Source organism: Echiichthys vipera (assembly GCF_963691815.1).
Source record: "Echiichthys vipera genome assembly, chromosome: 22".
In the NCBI taxonomy this organism is placed as follows: Eukaryota; Metazoa; Chordata; class Actinopteri; order Perciformes; family Trachinidae; genus Echiichthys; species Echiichthys vipera.
In genome coordinates this window covers 16,107,228-16,128,740 of record NC_139847.1, presented here as the reverse complement: position 1 = coordinate 16,128,740, position 21,513 = coordinate 16,107,228, and the positions used below count along the sequence as shown (strand labels likewise).

Genomic DNA, 21,513 nt, shown 5'->3' with positions numbered 1-21,513 from the left:
TTTTTAATGGCTCCCTCTTTCATTTGCTTTTTTTTTTTCTCCTCCCCTCTCTTTGTGCCAGCCTTTCTTTTGGTCCATTATGCATGTCTATGCTCCGGTGGTCACATTTATTTGGCGTGGATTATTTTCCATATCGGGCAGTCAGACTTATTACGCCTGCTCGTCCACAGTTTGTTTCCTGTCATTTAATTAACGTGAGAATGAATGGGAATAAATCGGCCGCTGTGTTTTATGCCTGCTGATGACTTCCACACTCTAGTCTTCTTGTTTTGGAACTCTGACGGACAGTAGGAGGAGGAGGAGGTGGAGGATGGACGCCGCTGTGCTGTGGCCCAGTTTGTTGTTGTTGTGTGTGTGTCTGTGTATGTGTGTGTGTGTGTGTTTGTGTGTGTGTGTGTGTGTGTGTGTGTGTGTGTGTGTGTGTGTGTGTGTGCGTGCGTGTGTGTGTGTGTTGGTGCTGGAGGTTAATTCGATGTGATTGGGAGTCGCCCACCCTCCAAGTGCACGGGACATCGAAAGAGGGAGAGAGAGAGAGAGGGGGGGGGGGGGGAGACAAAGAGAGAGAGAAGGGAGAGTGAAAGAGAGAGAGAGAGAGAGGCGGGATAGATGATTATAATAGAACAGGATGGATGAAAAGCGAATAACTGCTGAGAATTAAAATGTCATCGGGCACAGAGGAGAGATGAACCGCAAACAAGCAGAGACACTGAGCTCATATTCCCCTGTGGATGTTGTTTGTGTGTGTGTGTGTGTGTGTGTGTGTGTGTGTGCGTTGGTTGTGTCTGGGTTTTGAGGTAACGTGTCCTCTCTGGAGGCATGTGTGAAATTGGGGCTTGCGTGAGATTCTCTGTGAATGTACAGTATGTATGTGTGTCTTTTTGGTCGGCATGTGACACATCATGTGAGTTAGACCTGTGAGCATGACTTGGCTCTCAGTGTCGGCCTGTCCAGTTCCCATCGTCTCGGGTTCTATCTCACACAAATTTGTGCAAGAAACAACTTAAAGTGCCATTAGTAAGTTTCCATTTATACATGTGTGTAGCATACAGCTGTCATCTAAATTTTAGCGGTTCCATATTGTATGAAATGAGATTTCCATGTCTTTTTTATTATAAAGTAGCTTCAGGTGCTATATAAATACTGTGAAATGAATAAGCAATGCACACATCAGCGTTAAAAAACTATGCCTTACAAGTCATCAGGATTTCTGTAGTTCTGTTCTGATGTCACAACTATACTACTGTATGTATAGGTAGAAAGTGCCGCTACTGTGCTGTTTTAGTCATTCCTTGGCTTCAATGACGTCAAGCTGTCCATCTTTGTCTACGTCTGTGGGAAACTCTGACCAATCAGAGCAGACTGAGCTTTTTCTGGCTGACTCCTCTTACGGCCCGTCCACATGGAGACGCGCTTTTCTGTATCCGCACAACTTTAGTACCGTTTTGGTCGACCATCCACGCGTAGCAGGCGTTATCGGAGCCTGAAAACAGTATCTTTTGAAACCGTCTCCCAGAGTGGGAAGATTTTAAACGGCCCCCTGTGGCGTTGACGGCGAAACCGCATACTTAAAACGATGCAATCATCGCCCCCCCCCCCCTCCGACCTCTAACACCCGCGGCATCACATAACAACAACAGTGCTGCTGTGTGGAGAGAGACACCCATAGACTGAACTGTACTCTGAGCAGCTGCATGGGAATTAATTAGTCTGACCATAATTTTTCTCTCTTTACCCTGATGATCTGAATAAGTCGCTAAATTGGCTGCTAGTCGCTTTATATAAATAAAGTTGCCAAGAAGGTATGAAATATGTCTAAATCTAGCGAGGCAGTGACCACCTGTGAGTGTTTAGATAGTGCAGGGCTCACATGAGCACCAGCAGCTCGTTGAGGACAGTAACTAAAGAGTGATTTGTGCATCAGAGTCTCCAAAACAGCACCAAAGTCTCCACTCACACCAGAAACAGTGACACATTTCTCTCTAGGATGGATGAGGATTTGGGAAGTGGGCAGATTTGGCGACAAACTTGTCGGTGTTTGTATTCTCCACAGCGTCTCTCCCTCTCTTCTTTTCCGTGTTGGTGTATTTTTGTGGCAGTTACAGCGCCACACCCAGGCCCGGCATGCGCACTACATAGTTTTTTGCCGGTTCCACTGGTTTCGTGTGGACACAGCTATTTCTTGAGCGAGTGTGTGTGGACAGAAAACTTTTTAAGACAGCGTAGAAATAAAAGGTTGTTTTTGATCGTGTGAGCGTACCCTTAGTCCATTAATAGACCTACCCCTTGCCCTGTGGGAGGGGTGCAACTAATGATGATTGTCATTATCAATTAATGTTGCATTCTCAAATCTCTCATTTTGTTCGCAACTCAAAGATATTTAGTATGCTGTCATAGCAGAGGAAAGAAAACAGAAAATATTCACATTTTAAAAAGCTGGAATTGGAGAATTTTCAATATTATTATTATTACTATTATTATCTATCATATTTTCTTTAAAAAACGCAATTGACGGATTATCACATTTTTCGGCAATTCATTTAATAGTTGACAGCTAATCAATTAGTTGGTTGACTCAGATTTCTTCAGGCAATTACTCATTTTTATGCCCTTGTCATGCTGAATGTCTCATCACATCTAACATGTGACACATCTCGTGTCAAAGTGGTGCTTTCGCATGATTCTTTGTGTGACAGTTCTGTCCATTCAATCAGCTTATCGATCAGATGATTAAAGATTGTGCACACACTTACACAACCACAGTCATACATCTGAGTGTATTCACTGTTAATGTTTTAGCTCCTGTGTTTCAATAAGCCTTTCAGCCAGACAATAAGAATATTGTGTTATTTACTCATTAAAGCATGTAACCATGTTCTCGTAGAAACCCAAAATACGAGAACCAACCTGAAAACAAGCATAATGTTGGACCTTTAAATCCCCAGCCAGTTCGGTTGCCAGCAGAAATAAGAAATAAGACTTTAATTTCCTCATGCACTTGTGGAAGCAAACTAATTAAATTTATCTTACCCTTTCAGTATTGCATGGGTCAGATAAAAATGTTCTCTTATGTATTTTCTTCTTTTTAAAGCAAAAGAAGACTTTCTATATTCAACAAGCCAACATTTCAACAACAAATCTCTTCTCGTTCTCGCGTTACCTCATGCCACAAACACACCATCATACAAACCACACACATACTGTCCTGTCACCGCGCAACGGAGGCGCCGAACATGCAGACGCCTTTGTGTTGTCCTTGTTTGTAGCCGGTCCTATTTGTGGATCAAGCGCTACCACAACACACTCAACAGCGGGCCTTTGTCTGCAACAATGGAACGAGAAAGCTGCACTCTTTGCAGAAAAAAAAAGTTTGGAAAACCTCATGCTATGTTGGAAGTAATGTAGTGTGTTGTGAGTTTGGAGGTGGAATGTGAAAATAATACTCGGCTGGTGTGTTTTTTCGAGGGGGAGCTAAAATAATGCCCGTTCTGTTTCAGTACACAACTTAATGCCTTTTTCCCTGCTTGCCCGCCGCCGCCACGAGGTAAGGGCTTGTGATAGCTTCGTTAATGCGTCATAGCCAGGTTATAAAAGCGCCATAGGAGATTTATGAAGACGTTTTTAGTTACAGGAAATTTCGATGGCGAGATCCAGAATTTTTTTTGAGGCGGGGGAGGGCTAGGATGTGGAGAGGAGGAGAGAGAGAGAGAATGAATCCTTCAGCTTCGCCTCAAAGGAGAGGGGATCAGGTTCTACGCTCTTCATCATCTAGATGACACACATGGAGCTCATAGAGTGTCTGGAGAGAGAGGACTACAAATTTAAGCAGGAAGGCAACTGTAAATCCCTCCCCCAAGTACCCACTGCACACACACACACACACACACACACACACACACACACACACACACACACACACACACACACACACACACACACACACACACACACACACACACACACACACACGCACACACACTTCCAGTCCACCCAAGTGACAAACTTAGTTTTGTGGTTGTTTTTGGGGAATGTGGTCCAAAAGCCAAACAAGTGGAACTAAACGGAGGATTTTAAAGCTAAAGCTGCTTTGGAGCAACACATTGGTTTTAGGTTGATTTGCACAGATGGGAGCATTTTGCACACACACTGACACAAACACACATACACACTCCAACCACTCCAGCCCTAGCACACACCAGTGCGCCCGGGGCAAGACAAAAAAACACCCACGTGTTTGTGTCTTTCACGTTTCATTTACATTTATGATTATTGCGTGAACATGACACAGTCATGACGCGGTAACATGCCATCACACACCAGAGGCTAGCGGGGGCGTTGGCGTGCTCGTGGAACGCGAGAAGGAGCGGGCGAGCTATGTTGCTCCGTGGCCCTTATTTGCTTGTTTAGTCACTGCATTTGTTGTTTAATGTGCTCTTTTCTCAGTTTTGCTCCCTTTAATCTAGCTGTCATCGCAAAAGACTCTCCCACTTCCCGCTCGAGGCATGTGTGTGTAATTTGAGCCTGTGTGGTACAGCAGCGAGCTTGGACTGTTGCAATAGCTTGGCCACACATATAGTATTTATGCAGTAGTACAGCTCCACCTCAATCTCTCCTATCATAAAAAACCTGCAGCTTCATAACTTTCCAAGTGACATTAATCTGCCTGGGGCCTCTGGTGACCCCCTTCCTCTCAGTGCATTATGCATCTTGTCATCTGCAAGTAAAACATATTAAACACAGGGGGTTTTTGGCCCGTCTTGCCTTTCAGGGTACATACAGCTTGCTTCCCTAACTACAGCCTGAGAAGAAGACTGCAGGGACTATCTCTAATGTAGAAAAATACTAAAAATGTTTTCTCGTTTTACAAATTGTATTTCCAGTCAGTGTTCTAAATAGATGCTAGGATGAAACATTAATCAAACACAAGGACACCGTTGTTTGAAGTCAAGGAGCAAATGTTTTTTAAAAATATTTTCATTATAATGTATGAGGTCTCTCTGAAAGAAAACAAAATTAGATTTTTATTGGTGTTAGTTTATTAATAATACTGTTTGTTGCGGGGCTGTTGCTCCTTTATTATGTTCCACCGGCTGTGTGAAAGCTAGGTATGAGGGGGCAGAGTTGTTGCACAGTCGACCCACAGGAAGGTCAAAAAGTGACAAAGCAGCGATCAGAGAAATAATTTATTATTAAGTTACAAAAACATTTTGTTTTATAGTGGCAGCGCTCAATCTCTGTCCTTCTCTCTACTGACAATTGTGCTACAACAGTGTATTAAGTTTGTGGGTGAGGTCAGGTGGATCACATTTATTGTTGATATTTTTTAAGAGCTGTCCACTTGGATGGATTGATAATAGATCCCTTGGAGCAGGGCATTTTGGGTTGAATCGCTCTCGAAAACCCTGTTTCCATTTCTTAAAACAACATATTGCACCAAAACCTGTAACGTCTACGTGATGTCCCTCTGCAAAATCCCATTTCAACCGTAAATTTGTGAAATCAGGCAGTGAAACAGCACTCCTTGTGACTTTTGAGCAAAACCAAATGTGAGTTGTGTCCCAAAGTAGACAGAAGGACGTGATGGAAATACCAACATCAGCATGTACACAAATTCACATCACTCACATAGGAGCGGGTGTTTTGCTGCGGGAGGCCGGTTGTCACTCAGCATGTGTGGAATATATAACACGCCGCAGGAGGGGGAAGGAATAGAGTGGGATGGCAAACACTGAGGTCCGGGCTGCGTCTTAATGCAAATGAAGTGGCTTTGCATGGTCCGCTGCAGCGGCTGACGGTCAATACGGAGCCCGGCGCCGTGTCCGACGTGGGGTTTAGGTCCCTGAATGGATGAACGATGTGAGATATGATTCCGGTGGAGTCATCTTCCACTTTTCCATAACTTTAGCATGGAGAGCAGAGGCAGAGGAGAGCTCTGGCCCGGCACTGACCTTGGTGATAACAAGAGAGACACCGAGAAAGACTCTCGTCCAATCTGTGATCCTTTTCTATATACACACTGGCTGCCCGTCTCCTTGTGTGCACATCCCCGGTGCTGTGCAGTCTGATTGAGGTTGACTGCGGTATTATTTCATTAATGAAGTTTTTCCACTTCCTCTGCCTCTCCCTCCCGTCTTTCCGTCGAGCGAGGGTGGCGGAGCGACGCCCTTCCTCTCCGCTGCCCTCTGGCGCTTCACATCCCCCCCATCACTGCTGATCATTGTCTCAATTACTCATCCCTCCTCTCCCTCGCACTGTCTCCCTCTTTCTCTGTCGCCGTTCGTCCTCCTTTCTCCTCTTATCTTGTCCCAAAAATCGCTCTACAGACTCCTCCCCAGCCTCTTAATCTCTCTCCATCCTCCCAAAGTGAGGTGGGAAAGATTTGAGGAGCACCATTCCCGCATCTCTCCATCTTTACACCGCTCTCATCTGTGTCTCTCATCAGGATTTCACAGATGTGCTGTGATTATTTCTACCTTGATTTGGGTGATATCTATTCCCCCTCAAGTGCCAGGGAATATTCAGCATTTTCAGCGTTTAGCAACCAAGATTGAGTGGGTGGGTGGGGATATTTTCGATCCGAGGACAAAGCATCTATGATCTCTTTGTTCGCTTTGTTCCTGTGTAATTGAGATTCACAGGAATAGTGGCGGCTGTAATGGATTGAAGAGGATTTGTCGTGATCAGTGTTTTAACAAAAATTGCCCTTGTGATATTTGTGACCTGTTGATTGTGATGTTAAAAAATATAACTTGCATTTGCAAAATCACATACGTGGAGGCTCTCCTGGTTCCATTTGGCTCCCCTGCTCTCTCTGTGCCCCTCTTCTTCGTATCCATTACCGCTGCACTTTCCCATAATGGAGACATTAGAGTCTTTTTTCTCTCTACTATCTATCATGTCATTGGAACTCTTTCTTTACTTTCTGTTTTTAACTCCTCTTCTTTTTCTCTGTTCTGCCGCTTTCACTTCTTTCCATGAGTCTTGTCCTGCCTCCCTGTGTCCACTGGGCTCTGGGTCATCTCCATCGTCTCACATGGTCTCCTGTCCCCATCATATCACCAACAGCTTGTCACAAGCAATCAGTCTCCCCGGTTCCTCACCCTCTTCCTCTCCTCCCTCGTCTTCTGTCACCTTCTCGTCCTCCTTCGTGTGTCAGGAGTTATTACTCTCAAAAATCATAGCCCTCCGCCCCCCTCTCTCAGTCCAGTTGAGAATACAGTATTTACTCCATCCTCCATCCAATCCTTCGATCAGAGCTGCTACACTCTGCCCATATTTTAAATCATTCATTTAGTCATTTTGTTTTCATACACTATGCTTCTGGAGGAGAATACGGAATTGGCAAAGTTTGTAAAATAAATGTGATTTAGCTTATTGGGTTAGATTGTTAAATTAAGATAGATGTTTTTATCCACTTATAAAGGAGACAGTCCCAGTATTTTTATTTTTGATTCATGGTTTGATTCAAGGAAATCTACAAAAAGATGCAGAAAAATACTGAAAATAAATGTTATATTTATTCCTAATATAAAAAAACAAAAAAACAAATACATTTCCCCTGTGTTTCATACTTTTGTTATGAATCTCATTTAATATTCATCCGTACCTAAGACAACATTCATAAGTAAGTATGAGAAAAGTTTGTGCAACATAAGAACACATTTACTCGAGGCCCGACCTTTTCTGAATCTGTAATTCGTCTGATTATCTCTGAATAATGTTCACAGCATACTGGTACAACCATGTGAGCATAGGATTAATAGGATATATTACACGGGTCAAAAATACTATGATTTACTGAAGTAACACAACAAATAGTAGACAAACTTAAGGGAAGTTCAAACTTTTTCGCAGCACTTTATTTAAACCTCCTTTATATATATCCTTTCATCCGTCCCTGTCTCCTGGCTTTCCCTCCACACTGCTGTTCGCCATGACCCCCGCCTGTTTCTCTCCTCCTCCTGCTTTCACACTCTGCATCCTGCAGAGATGGAAAGATGGAAAGAGAGAGAGAGAGATAGAGAGAGAACTCAAGGTGTTAGAAGTAAAGCTGCCTCTTTTTCACACCTCCCTTTCTCTCTCTCTCCCAAGCCTCCACCATCCCTCCCTCTCTGCCTCGCTTCAGACAGGCTAATCTGTAGCCTGAAGCAAAGTGGCGGGTGGGTGTGTGCGGGGAATTATTTTTTTAATATTTCTTTAAGGAGACAAGGTGAGGGTTAGCCCCGGGGGCTATAACAGGGAAAATAAGGATAGACGGGTGGTGTGTGCAGGGGAAGGAAGAAGAGTATGTTTACTGTCTTTTTTAGCACCACATCAACCAGAAGTGTTGTTCATACGATGGAGCGGTTGGAGTGATGATGAGTGAACGCTTGTGTACAAAAGAGTAAGACCGACTGCAGCTGCAGAGATCCCATCTCTTCACCGCTCACCTCCTCTTTCTATCCTCCTTTTCTGCCAGTTTGTGCATCTTCATATCTCTATCCCTCCGTTCTGTGTTCCATCCTCCTCCTCCAGACTCTGTGACCTGCAGACCAGTGATCTTTAATGCATTCGCTGACATGCTTTATGTAAGAAGAAGTGTTAGAGTGTTACAGGGATTCATGCGCACACATCCTCTTGCATGTGCACTTAGTCAGCAGCCCCGCTTGACCTCCTTTGGCCTCCTTCCGAGCTTCAACTAGAAAGTAGCTTGTTTGATTCCAGAGCAGGTCAGGGGGCTGATTTGAAATGTGACTCTATGTCTCTACTGCTCTGATTGAAGTGCTGCATCTTGTTTCCCGTGTAAGAGAAGACTTTGGAGGTTAAAAATGCACATTAAATCTAGGGCCGAGTGGTAATTCATCAAGATAATTTATCGGCATGCAAATGGAATCGACATCACATCGAGATTTCATGATACATCATTATATAACGAGCACATTTACTCGAAACTCTAAACTCTATAAAAAATATTTTATTAATATTTACTAATAGTTTAATTATCAAACTTGATATTACCACACAGGGCGATATGCGATTAGGTGATAGAAGAAGAAATCCCCATGTCGTCAAAATGTAATAAAAATGGCTGCAGTGTATATTTTTATCTATTGTTTCGATATCAGAAATACAGCAGCCGAACTGCGTTGGGGCAATAGTTACGTCATTTGGTAGCTTTACGTTCTGATCCTTGCAAAGTTTATTTAAGTTCTTAATAAAATGAGAAAATACTTTTTCATTTGTCAAGTATTTACCTCACACAGGAGTATATGAAAATAGGCTTTACCATGTGTTTTTTCATATACACTATTCATTTAATGAATTACTAGAAAACATGCTCTGTCATGATATGCGTATATATCGTTATCGAGATATGAATTTACCTATCGGGATAGAAGATTTCAACCTTCACCAGGCCCTGATGAAATCCATCATTGCCTGTGTTAAAACTTCAGTCCTTCAATTTTAAATTGAAGAATTACCTTTAATTTGCTTAAGAACAACATGAGTAATGAGGGTTTAAACATACGAGCTCCAACACTAACATCTGTATTTGACCCAATCCGGTCCAGTTTCAGAACACACAGTGCTCTGTGTCTCAGGGGCTCCATTTTATTTTATATGCGCCCTTGATTGGATTACCATCCCCTCTTTCCATCAGCCAGTCTGTGCCTCTCTCCATTACCCCCCTCTCCTGCTGTTTTCCAAGCCCGAGCAGCAATTGCCGTTGACGGAAAGCGGTTGAGTCCATGCAGCGCGGCGGGGGTGTTAATGAATTCCAGTGGCCTGCTAAATGAGGACTTATTAAAGTGCTCCCTCCCCATAGTTTGACATTTCAGAGCTTCTGGTGGAGTTTTAAATTGCTGCCTCTGCAAATGTCACTCGCTGACTCTGGAATGGCTGACCATGTGAATAGAAGCTATTGTTGGCATTGGCTATAGATTGAGAGAGAGAGTGAATTTCTGTGGCTTTAACGGATGACTTTTCACCGCGTGTGTACCACCCTGCTACTTGACTAATTGTGCAATTTTGTGTTTCCATCCCTCCAGCTACATCAGATGGGACGCGTCAAGGCCTGGATAGCATGAGAGGCGGAGTGTGTGCCACGCAAGGCATGAAGGTGGTCCTGAAAGTGGGGCAGAGTAAGTCTTCTCAACTCTCTCGGCCCACATTACTTCCTCTCAAGCACGCATGCACGCACGTCGGCTCTCTCATATGTACAACTCCTCTTCTTCACACACTCGCTCATAACGCACATTGCTATTCATGCACCACACACGATCGTTCACTTAACACACAGTGCGAGTACAACCGTTGGCTCTAGCCCATCACACACCATCTCCCATCTGTACAGTACAGAGCGGTACACATTCCTTATCTGAAATGCAGCCTCTCCCACTTTTAAACCATCCCTCTTATCTTCCTCTTTCTTACACACACACACACACATACGAGCCACGCACATCACTTCTGTGTGCGTGCGTGTTCTCTCTGAGCATATTAGGGCTCGTTAAGTGGTGAGAACAGCAGAGAAGTGTGGGATCAGTCAGCTCTAATAAGCCCTGTTGACTCCCTTCTCACTCTGCCTTTTAACTACTGAATCACGATAGATGCACACACTCAAACACACACATGGAAAGTCGCCTATCCCTGCGCGGATATGCATTACAGGTAGCTCACACACGCGAGGACATGAGCACAGGCAAACTGTGTGTGTTCATGCAGACATGTCCCAACACAGCTGACCTGAACAAAATGACTCCATTCAGTGTTAAAGCACACAGTCAGTGATTTTTAATGACTCGTGGCTGCACACATTTCTAATTGGTTTGGAAAAAATTCACAGGTAATGACCCTCACATGCAGGCTTCTCAGAAAAACAGTAGAAAAAAAGGCCCATTTAAGCATTTTTCACTGACCTGCGCATTCCTACACATAATAGGCACCTGTCCTTCACACAACCCCCCCTCACACACACATTAACACACTCGCCTATTTCTGTTTCTTTGGCCTACCCTGTGTTATCAGGCCTTGTGTATTGTAGGTGTTCTTCAGCAAAGAGCCAAGTGGCGCTGCTGTGGCTCTATCAGCCTCTTATATCAGCACTGTCAGCTAAGCTCAATAGAAACACCGCACACACTTTCTTTCCCATGGTTTTTCACCACACGGGCAATGGAAATGCACACACACACACACACACACACACACATGCAAAGCCACTTTTACACGACTTTATGAAGTTCTTAGACGCACGTACGCATCTTTTTGTTTGTCTTTTACTCTTTTCTCCTCTGTCCGTCCTCCACTTCCTCTCTATTCCCTCCGCATCTTTCTTTATTTTAACCCCTCTTTCATTCAAGCAACATTGCTCTCTTCCTTTTCAAATTCCCCTTTTCCCCGTCCTCATCACTTCCCTTTCACTTTGCATTCCAGCCATCTCACCTTCCAACTCTCCCCTCTCTGTTATTTTCACTCTTCCTCTGTCTTCCTGTCTTATCTGCTGTGTGGCTGAAAGGTCACGTCTGGGTTGTTTGTCATCTAAATAAGCAGCGTGCCGCCTCATGGTGATCTCTGATGAGATATGCCGCTCTGCTTTACTCTGAGGGACACACACACACGCTCTTGAAACACACACTTGCACCCTTGCCCCGTACACATTCATTGACCTGTCTTCTCTTATTTTATTCTTTATCTATCTTGCTTGCTCTCCTTCAAACACACACACACACACACACACACGCACGCACGCACGCACGCACACACACACACACACACACACACACACACACACACACACACACACACACACACACACACACACACACACACACACACACACACACACACACACACACACACACACACACAGCCTGAACCTCCCTCCACTTGCCTCTGCTGACCACCCACAGCAGTTTCTATTGATCCAGACAGCACCACCCCTAACTTCTGTTTGGTTGACTGTCATGAGGGAGCCTCCAGCCAATAGCCTTACACTTCTCCAAATGTCAGCATGTGTAGGTTAATTGCTGTGCACTCACACACACACTCACCAGTTTGTGCATGGACGTGCAATGTGTGTTTTTGTAGGTTTGCCTCACAGTTTCATCTATAAGCGCTCCATGGTCATATTAGTTTTTGCTCTCCTCCTGCTGCTGCAATGGCCCATAACAGTCTTTCTTTTAAAAAATGTTGCATAAACCGCAGAGCTGAATAGTCATATCCCCACATTAAACTCTGTTCTTGCAGCCTACTGTTGGCCAGATGGCTCAGAAGCCAACAAAATTAGTATTTTCTGAATCTTTCAGCGGTGAGGAGTGTTACTTATACAATAGCTGCGTGCGTGTGTACGTGCATGTTTGTGTGTTTGTGTGTGTGTGTGTGTGTGTGTGTGTGTGTGTGTGTGTGTGCGTGTGCGTGCGTGTGTGTGTGTGTGTCTGTGTGTGCATGTGTCACATAAACGCACTTTAATGCCGTCACCATTACTGAGGGCTTGTGAGACAGATGGCCTGATTTAGTGACTACAGATTACAAGCCGTTATGGCCTTGTGTAAATTCACTCTGGCCAAAACAACAAACGGCCTCTCTTTAGTTTCCCATTCAAACAAATAGAAAAGTGCTCATACAAGGCACATCGAGCCCAATCAATATGTGCTCCCCTATAATGGGAATGGAAGGGAGGGAAGGCCTTATTAAAGTTCCTCTGTCGCTGTTTCCCTCTCCTGGCTGACTCTCTTCTTTGCTTGCATCACTTCATGGTTCCAATTCTGAGAGCCTTGGCTGGTGTGGAAGATAGTCTCGCTATTTCTGCCACTCTGCTCATATTCCAACCTTATTTTTCCTCCCCAGGCCAATATGGGCTGCCTCCGAAGAAGGATCCGCCAGCGGGACGCACCACCAACAGAAACCCAGGTAAGCAGGAGACCAAATGAAGATAATACACAGCAAATCTATCCGCATAATAGATGGAAGGAATAAACAAAGACTGGTGGATAAAAAGAAAAGCAGCGGGGAGAGGGAGGGAGGAGGCGACAGATGGAGAATGTGCAGCGGTGACATCTGTGGATCTCTCTATTTAATTCCATATCATTCTCTCTCTCTCCCCTCTTCTCCTGGATTCTGCGCCTGGCCCTCCGAGCTAAGTGCTGCAGGCGGGGAATGGATGGCTAATAGTTACCTTGGGAGCAGGACAAGAAAAGGAAAGGGAGGAAGAAAGAGACAGGAGGAGAAAGGGAGAAAGAGAGAGGGCAGCAGGAGAGAGGGCTAGACCGGCGGCGACATTCCAGAGAGTTATTATTGTCATTAGTTTGGGTGGCCTGGATTCTGTAGTTCCGTCGAGAGAGAGAGAGAGAGAGAAAGAAAGAGATATGAATGAGGGAAAGATGAGGGAAGAGAGAAGAGGAGACAGGGGAGTGATGGAACGGATTGTTGAGAAGTAGGAGGCACATATGGAGGAAAAAGAAAAGAATAATTGAAAAGCAGAGGAGGGGAAGGGAATAGAAGAAGGAGATGGAAATGGGGAGAGGCTAGATTCATACTCTACCTCAAAGTCATTCAGTGGAGGAGAAAGAACACGATCCACTCTCAGCTGTCTTCATGTAAACCTTTTTTTGGCTTCCTGCGGTAAATTTGTGTACAATACCAAATGTGTGAATCAGGGCATTCACACATTGTCCAACCACTTGTCCATACCTCAGTTAGGTGAGAAGTGTATGTGTGAAGTAAGCAACAATAGTATGTCATGTTTTTACTCGAAAGAGACAAATAACAGTGGACACACTACAAGACTGATATACATCACACACATAATTAAAGAATTCACACATTTTTGATGCTTACACAAGGATATATTAGCACACACTTATCTGAGATGACTGTTTTGACTCCTGACACAACAGTTGTGACTGAATTTCTAATCCTTGTGTGAATCATCTCATCTAATAACACGATTATTGCTGGTAATTTACAGTCATTTTGTTTGTTTGTCTCATCTGATCCTCTCTAGAGATGTTAAAAAATACATTATTAGGATATGAACTGGTATGATGGTAGCATCTCGTTTTTTTCTCCTTGGAAATCATAGAAAAGTGGGGCTCCTTAAAACTTAAAGGGGGATTGCTGTATTTTAAAACCACATTTGCCCACATGTTTTGTGTCTAAGGGCGTACTCACACTGTCCTTCCGCACCGCGCCCCGGGCTTTAGGGTATTTGTCCCCGCCTCCCTCTCCCCCCGCTGGCCAGCCCGTTTGTACTCACACTGCCTGGGCCTCGGCCAATGCTTCTTGCCTGTCCATACATCATCACGCCGTAACACGTCACACGCATTGATCGACGTCATCGCGATGCGTCGCTTTGTTTACAAATCTTTCCATAGACCTCAGAGTTTTTGTGCGTCTTGTTGACTGTTTTTGAATATTTTCATCCGACCAAATCTGCAGTAAACACTCCACCTCTGCATCACACCAACGTGAACCTTTCGCTGCAATTGTTGTTGTTGTTAAATGTACTTTTAGTGGACGTATAGGTTGAAAAATACAGAAATTCCCCTTTAAAGGGGAACACCATTTAAATGAAGCATTCCAGTAAGTTATCTCCATCGCCATGGAAAGATCAATCAATATTAGTATAAGCTACTCTCTCTCAAAGCCAGAAACCAGAGATGATCTCAAACTTGTGTTGTCATCAAGTGTAATGTCTGGAGTGGTCTTTATCCTGTTGCATTGTTGTCAGTTATGAAACAGAACATTCCCCATATACTCAGTACATTCCCCTGGGTGCTCTGTCATATAAAACATCGTGCCCAATTCATCATCTGCTGAGCACTTCAACACTTGATACCACACATTTGACTTTGAACACTCTTTGGAGCACTTTTTGGATTTGAGAGAGAGAGTTGTTCATGTTTACTTGTATTTCTGGACTTTCTTAGATCATATGAATAACATGTGTGAATCTTAAAAATGTATAGTTTCCCCTTTAAGATCATTGCACTATTCCTTCAGTATTAAAGTCATTCAGCTGACATACAGATGAACTGCTACAAAGTAAAGCAGCCTGACTTTTCATGGTAAACATTTGCCAAAATGCAATCAAACAGCCTGTAGCATAGAAGTGTAGATAGTTTAAGGTTTGGCCATTGGCATTCTCAACAACCTTCCATCAGTTTTCATCAGACTAGTCGAGCAGTGCAGGATAAAGCTGACTGTTGGTGAAACAGGTTTCTGATAATGTGCATGATGTGACAGCAATAAAACAAAAATATAAATGTCAGATTAACACAGGAAATCAAGCAATCTAATCATTTTATCAGCTTCCTACATGGACTGTACCCATGTCCAGTATAAGATGAGTAAAATAAACCGATAAGGATACGATAGTATCAAAACGTTATTGAAAGAGACTGCTTCTGCATCTTCTATGGTATCACAAGGTATTAGTGTCTTGCTGTCACAAGGAAGAGTAAGATGAGTGTATGTAACTGTAAAACCACAGAGCGCACATGGATAGAGACAAATTAATTCATAAAAAAGAGAATGGAGTCTCATAAAATGCCATGATGCTTCAGAGTTAATTATGTAATCTTCTCGCACATAAACTGTGTTGATGGAAACACACTTTATTTTGACATTTTTTTAGAAATTAGTTTGAAACATTTGCAACTGTTTAGTGCTTTCTACAAATTTGTATAAAAATATTTACACCAGCAACTATGTGAATTCTACTAATAGCACTCCTGGCTCAAAAGCGAGGACTAGACTATGTGATCACCTTGACCCATTCTTTCAGTTTTGACCTGTCGGTAGTGTCTCTTTTCACTAATGAAATAAAAAAAGAGGGATCGAAGCGAAAAGGTGTCAGAGTCTGAAAATGTGTAATAAAAAGAGAACACAGGAGGGACTCAGTGAAAGGTAGAAAATAAGGTGAGGGAGAAGAGAAGGCGGAGGAGGAGAGGTGAAGGAAGAGGGTATAATAAAAAGCTGGTGAAAGGCGGCGATCATAATGGAGATGGAGAACGAGGGATGCTGAGTTAATGGAGGGAGGAAGAAAGCTGAAGGAGGAGAAGGGGGTGTAATCGACGTCCGGCATTAGGGCTTTGCTTCCTAGTCGGTCCGGCGCGACGGGGGGCCTAGCAAGCGGGGAGGGGGGGTGAGGTGTGTTTGCATGTTTTTCCTTGTAGGGTTGTGTATGTCCATACCTTAGTGTGTACGTATGTGTGCTTTGTGTTGCCAAGCAGTGAGCTCAGAGCAAGGTAGGTCATTACTGCTACAATAACCTGAAGATAGAGAGAACCACGGAGCGAGGGAGGGCAAGGAAGTGGAGGAAACGCAGGAGAGAGACAGACAGACAGACAGGGAGAAAAGAAAGGGATGTGTGCCAAGAATAATGATAGACCAATCCAAAAGGCTCTATATAGAAGGGACTTGTATTACCAGCCTTAACCAGTCCGCCTCACACATTCACACGGTCCGGTGCCAGAGCCTTAGCCCCCCCACCTTATAAACATACACAGACACAGATGCACACACTCTCACACACGTCCAGACCGCCATTCACCTGCTGAGTTCTGACCCGACCTCCTGCGGAGAAAACGCCGCTCTCCGAGGCTGTGAAGATCTTAGGTTTCAGGCAGGCACACAACAGACCGAGGGAGCAACCGGCTGACAAACAGATAGACAGTGTGACAGACAGTTTGATAAACAGACAGGCAGATAAAAAAAGACAGACAGGAAGGCCAGCAGGCAGGCGGAGTGTGTGGTCTGGTGGTAGAGGCAGAACGGGGAGTGTCTCTTCATGTGGTCCGCTGTAATGCTAAGTAAATATAGTTGTTAAGGTTAGGGAAATAGAGTGTGTTACCTTGATACACACTGTGGCTTAGCCAGGCTGTCCACAAGAGTATATACCGCACAGTGCTCTCACTCACTCACTCACACATGGAGTCTACGGACATCCCTCTCCATTTTATAAGCACTGCTGTCCACTTCATTATATCAATAAAGAGACCACATATGAGCGGTTGTGAGATTTGCAGCATTCCACTGGGTTAAGTCTCTGCAGCCTTCACTGGCAGTGCTAAACCAGCACCGTTACTTATGTTATTGTGGTGCAGGACCATAAGGATTGGTATGCTTATTTAAAAGCTCATGAAAGCACACTTTGTGAAGGCAAGCTTTGTTATTGCACTGGTATATTCGATGATTAATTTGCTCATATAAATCAAAGAGAAACACCGAAAGTAGCTTGTGATAGTGTGTATATTGGAGTAAGATTGTTCTGTGATTTGTTTCAGGCGGAGCAGGGAACTCCACCCAGTCTCGAGGACCCAACAGCTTCGGGGGCGAGGGCGGCGGGGAGAACGGGCCCCTTCAACCCTCCAACATCGCCCTCATAGCCGGCGCCGCGGGAGGCTCCGCCTTCCTCCTGCTGGTGACGGCCGTGATCTGCGTGGTGTGTTACAGGCGGCGGCACGCCAAGCACTCGGACACCCACCACCCTCCTCTGTCGCTGTCCTCGCTCACCAGCCCCAAGCGGGGAGGGGGCGGGGGCATCGGCAGCTCCAACAACAACGGCTCCGAGCCCAGCGACATCATCATCCCTCTGCGGACGTCGGACTCAGCATACTGCCCTCACTACGAGAAGGTGAGCGGAGACTACGGACACCCAGTCTACATCGTCCAGGAGATGCCGCCTCAGAGCCCAGCCAACATCTACTACAAAGTATGAGACAGCCACTGCTACGGCCGACTGGACACATCCACCTCCCTCTACCCATTACCGACCAATCCCCTGCTCCAAATGAAGCCACAGCAAAGCTCGCCATCACAGCTCCGACCCTGAACCCCTCAATACTACCAGTATTGACCCATGGACCCCCCCACTCACTGCCCCGTGAGCCCGGCCACAGTTGTGTTTCTAGCTGAATAAACCACCCCACCCCATCGTCACACAACTGGGCCACCAAGTGTGTGTTAAGGGCAAAGTCGTATTGGTCCATAGCCCTTCTTAACAAGGCCCTCACGAGTGGGCAAGAGCCTCTGAGTGCCCCCTTCTTGTTAACTCAGAGCTAAACGAGACCCACCCGTGCTGAATTGAAGAGTCGTCCCCATAACGCCTGTGTGTGTGTATGCGTGTGTGGCAACACACTTTATTTCTAGGAGTATGGACGTGGCGTTGGGACTTGAGATGTTTTACAAAAGAAAAAAAAAGAGAAAGAGAAAGGACTACAACTTTAAAAAAAAACTACACCCTTGATCCCACTTGGCGCCGGAGAACTCTGATTCCCAGAGGCCATACCTGCCTAGCCCACCGCCCCACCCCTCAGAGCTCCATCAGCCAACCAGAGACCGGCCCCTGCCACTAACTCACCAATAGGATTCTAGTTTGTTTGTGTTTGTTTCTCCTGAGAAAAAAAAGGGGGGCCTCGGACTCAACCAATCAGCAAGCCCGAGCGGCGGTCACATGACCAGGCCCAGGCCTGAGGAGGTCTGACCAATCGGTGACACTCAGAATCTTGTATATTTTAATAATGTGCGTGTGTGACTGTGCGAGTGTGCATACAACTTGGATAATAATTATGGCGCTGCTGCTGCTCCACATTAGACGTGTGCGTGCAGTCGGTGTGCTTCAGTACAGCAAGTTTGCATATGAGTTGGCATATGCGTGTGCTGGGTTCAGTTTGTGTGCGTGTGCGCTTCGTGTGCGAGTGACTGTGCGTGTGCGCGCGTTCTTTAGACTTGTCTTAAATACCAAAACACAAAATAGTGAGCGAATATCAAAAAAGTGAGATTTTTTTATCGCTATCAACACTTATAGATTATATATATGAATATCCAGTAAATAATTTCTAGATGTTTTTTTTCTATTGTTTTATTATTTTTACCCACTCTGTTAAACTACACTTCTGTTGCTAGACATTTTTCTTATCTGCTGTTTTTGTTTTTCACGACTTAGAACGACCTTGTTTCCTTCCTTTTTCTCTTTGCGTTGTATATTAATTTAATCCCACTTTTTCATTTTCCCGGCGAACAGAGGTTGTGTCTCTCTTCCTCTCTTCCCTCTCTCATTTACTCCCTCCCTTTTTCTCCTCCCCCTCCCACCCCTCTAGGGTCTCTGAACTCTGTGTATATTTTTATAGCGCCTTGTACTATGCTGTAGTTTTGAAGTTTAGACCTCGTTTGTGGAAGTGTTGAGGTAGAACCATCTATGAAAGTTGTTTTGTTTTTTCAAATGCTTTTCTTTTTTTTTTAAAACGCAGAAGTGAAAAGAAGTAAGGGGGGGTTGCGATGGTGGGGAGTGGGGGGGGGGGTGAAAAAGAAGAATAAAGGGAAAAGAACAGGGCGAGAGAGTGTGCTGTCTGGGGAGGAGGAATAAAGTGCCGTCTGAATGCAGAACTTTAAAAAAAAAAGAGAAAGAAAGAGAGTAAGGGGAGGGAGTCGAGGAAAGAAAAGACTGTGAAGGAATTGCACACTAAAGAAAAAGCTGAAGGGAGGGGAGGATGGGAGCGGCAGGAGTGAGAGACGAAGGATCCTGAGGAAAGGAAGGATGGAGAGAGCAGATGGATGGAGGAGAGAAACATTTTCTTTGAACGAAAGGGGTCTGAGACTCCTCAACGGAGGCGACGGACCAACAGCCAAAATGGATTTCAGAGGAGTTGAACTTTGGAAGAAGAGATCTCATCATACACACACTCTCTCTCTCTCTCTCACACACACACACACACACACACACATACACACACACACACACGTCTACTGTGACTCAGTCACACTTAATGTTAACCTGAGGTGGCACATTTCAGATTTGCTTCTCCTTTTTCCGCCCAAATTTGTGTTGAAATGCATCTCAGCACACACATGCTCTCTCGTTTATAACGGCACACACACGGTACACTGCTAGCACGCACGCACACGCACACACACACACACACACACACACACACATACACACACACACACACACACGAGAGAAATCCCCCCCTCCAGCAGTCAGTACACCCTGTTTCTCTCTGTTTGACACACACAACAGCCCACACAACCGAATACGGATTTCACACCTTTTAATGACTGTCCCAAATGCCTACTGATTGCATTGAATGACATCTCTTGCTACTGCTTTGCTTTCCATCTCTCTCTCTCGCTCTCTCTCTCTCACACATACACACAAACACACACACACACACACACACACACACACACACACTTTCACCCACACTCGACAGAAATTGAGATTGCTTTCATATGACTCTGTTTCTGTGATTAAGACTAACCCAATGGACATGGGGAGGGATGAAAACAGCGTTTGTGCGTGGTGTGTTTTCTCCTCTCTTTCACACGCCCTCACGCACACGCACACACACACACACACAGTCACACAAACACAGTGCCCAGCACCTCAAGGGCAATGACACAACGCTGTGTTCAGAGGTGCGATATGTTCACATGTGCATACTAAAAAAAAGTGTTTTAAAAAAAAAGCTGTTTTGTGTTGCTCAAACATGTTTATGGCTTATGTGTAAAATGGGTGGCAATGGAGAGCTTTTATTTTCTTTAGAAACACACACAGACACACACACACGCATAAGGCCTCCAGTGATGTCGCCATGTTTTCTGTGTGAAGCCAGCGTTAAATCTGGACCTTACAACATTTCTCAGCTGTGTTTTGTATCAGTATCTTACATCATATAATGGGATCTTTAAGTGTCACATTCGTCTGAAATGGCTTCACATGCTGATGATGTTCAGATGTTTTTGTACCATGAATGAGTTTGGATTGTATTTGACTCTGTCAAAATTGGTTTCAAAGATGAAATGAGGGGGAAAACACCTCCAATTCTTCTTTTTGTACAACTGCCGACTTGTGTTTTTTTTGTTTTACTTTATGTATGCTGTTAAGTCTGTGTCTATTTAAACATGCTCAGAGTACCTAAAATATCCTCCAAGCCAAATGAAGTGTCTCTGTTTCTCTCTCTTCAACAACATCCAAAATGACAGTATTCCTTTCAAAAATGGCTGCTGCCTGCGAGAGGGAAAAACAAAACTTCTTGGACTCCGACGAAGAAGCCACTGCCCTGTTTTCAGTCCATTTCGCTCCCCCCGCCCTCCCGCTCAGCAGAATGTCAAGTATCTCTTGGACTTTCTTTTTATCTTCTATTGTTTAATTTCCATGTCGATGTTATTTCAAAGTTGTGTCTCTGGCTCTCACCGTTTGTGTTTGACTGGTCGAGTCAGCGTGTTGGCTTTTTTCTGAAAATCCACGGACACAGCCACTGGGGATCATGTTGAAAAGAGGAACAAGAAAGTGCTGTTTTCTGTGGAATGGGGGAGAGAAAGAGAGAGAAAAAAAAGAAGTAGCGACCGCCTAGCTCCCTCACCTCTCCGTTGGTGAAAGTGTGTGCGTGTGTGTACATGTGCGTGAGTGTGTGTTTCTTTGTGCCAATAGACAGCAAGCGGAGGCGCGGAGCGAGGTGGTTCTCTTGTGTAACGTGTTGAGACTTTGTATTTGGGACACCTCTGTGTGAGAAGGGTTTTTTTGTGTCCTCTCCC

The 21,513-nt window shown here is 44.7% G+C and overlaps 1 protein-coding gene across 1 annotated transcript in view; it reads left to right on the top strand.

The window, feature by feature from the left end:
• Positions 1-18,733, top strand: part of efnb3b (ephrin-B3b) — an 82,920-nt gene extending 64,187 nt beyond the window's left edge. The window contains exons 3-5 of the mRNA XM_083936715.1: positions 10,026-10,118; positions 12,823-12,885; positions 17,262-18,733. Coding sequence (XP_083792841.1) covers positions 10,026-10,118; positions 12,823-12,885; positions 17,262-17,695 — 590 coding nt within the window. The 3' untranslated portion in view covers positions 17,696-18,733. The remainder of the gene's footprint in view (positions 1-10,025; positions 10,119-12,822; positions 12,886-17,261) is intronic.
• Positions 18,734-21,513: the final 2,780 nt, after the last annotated feature.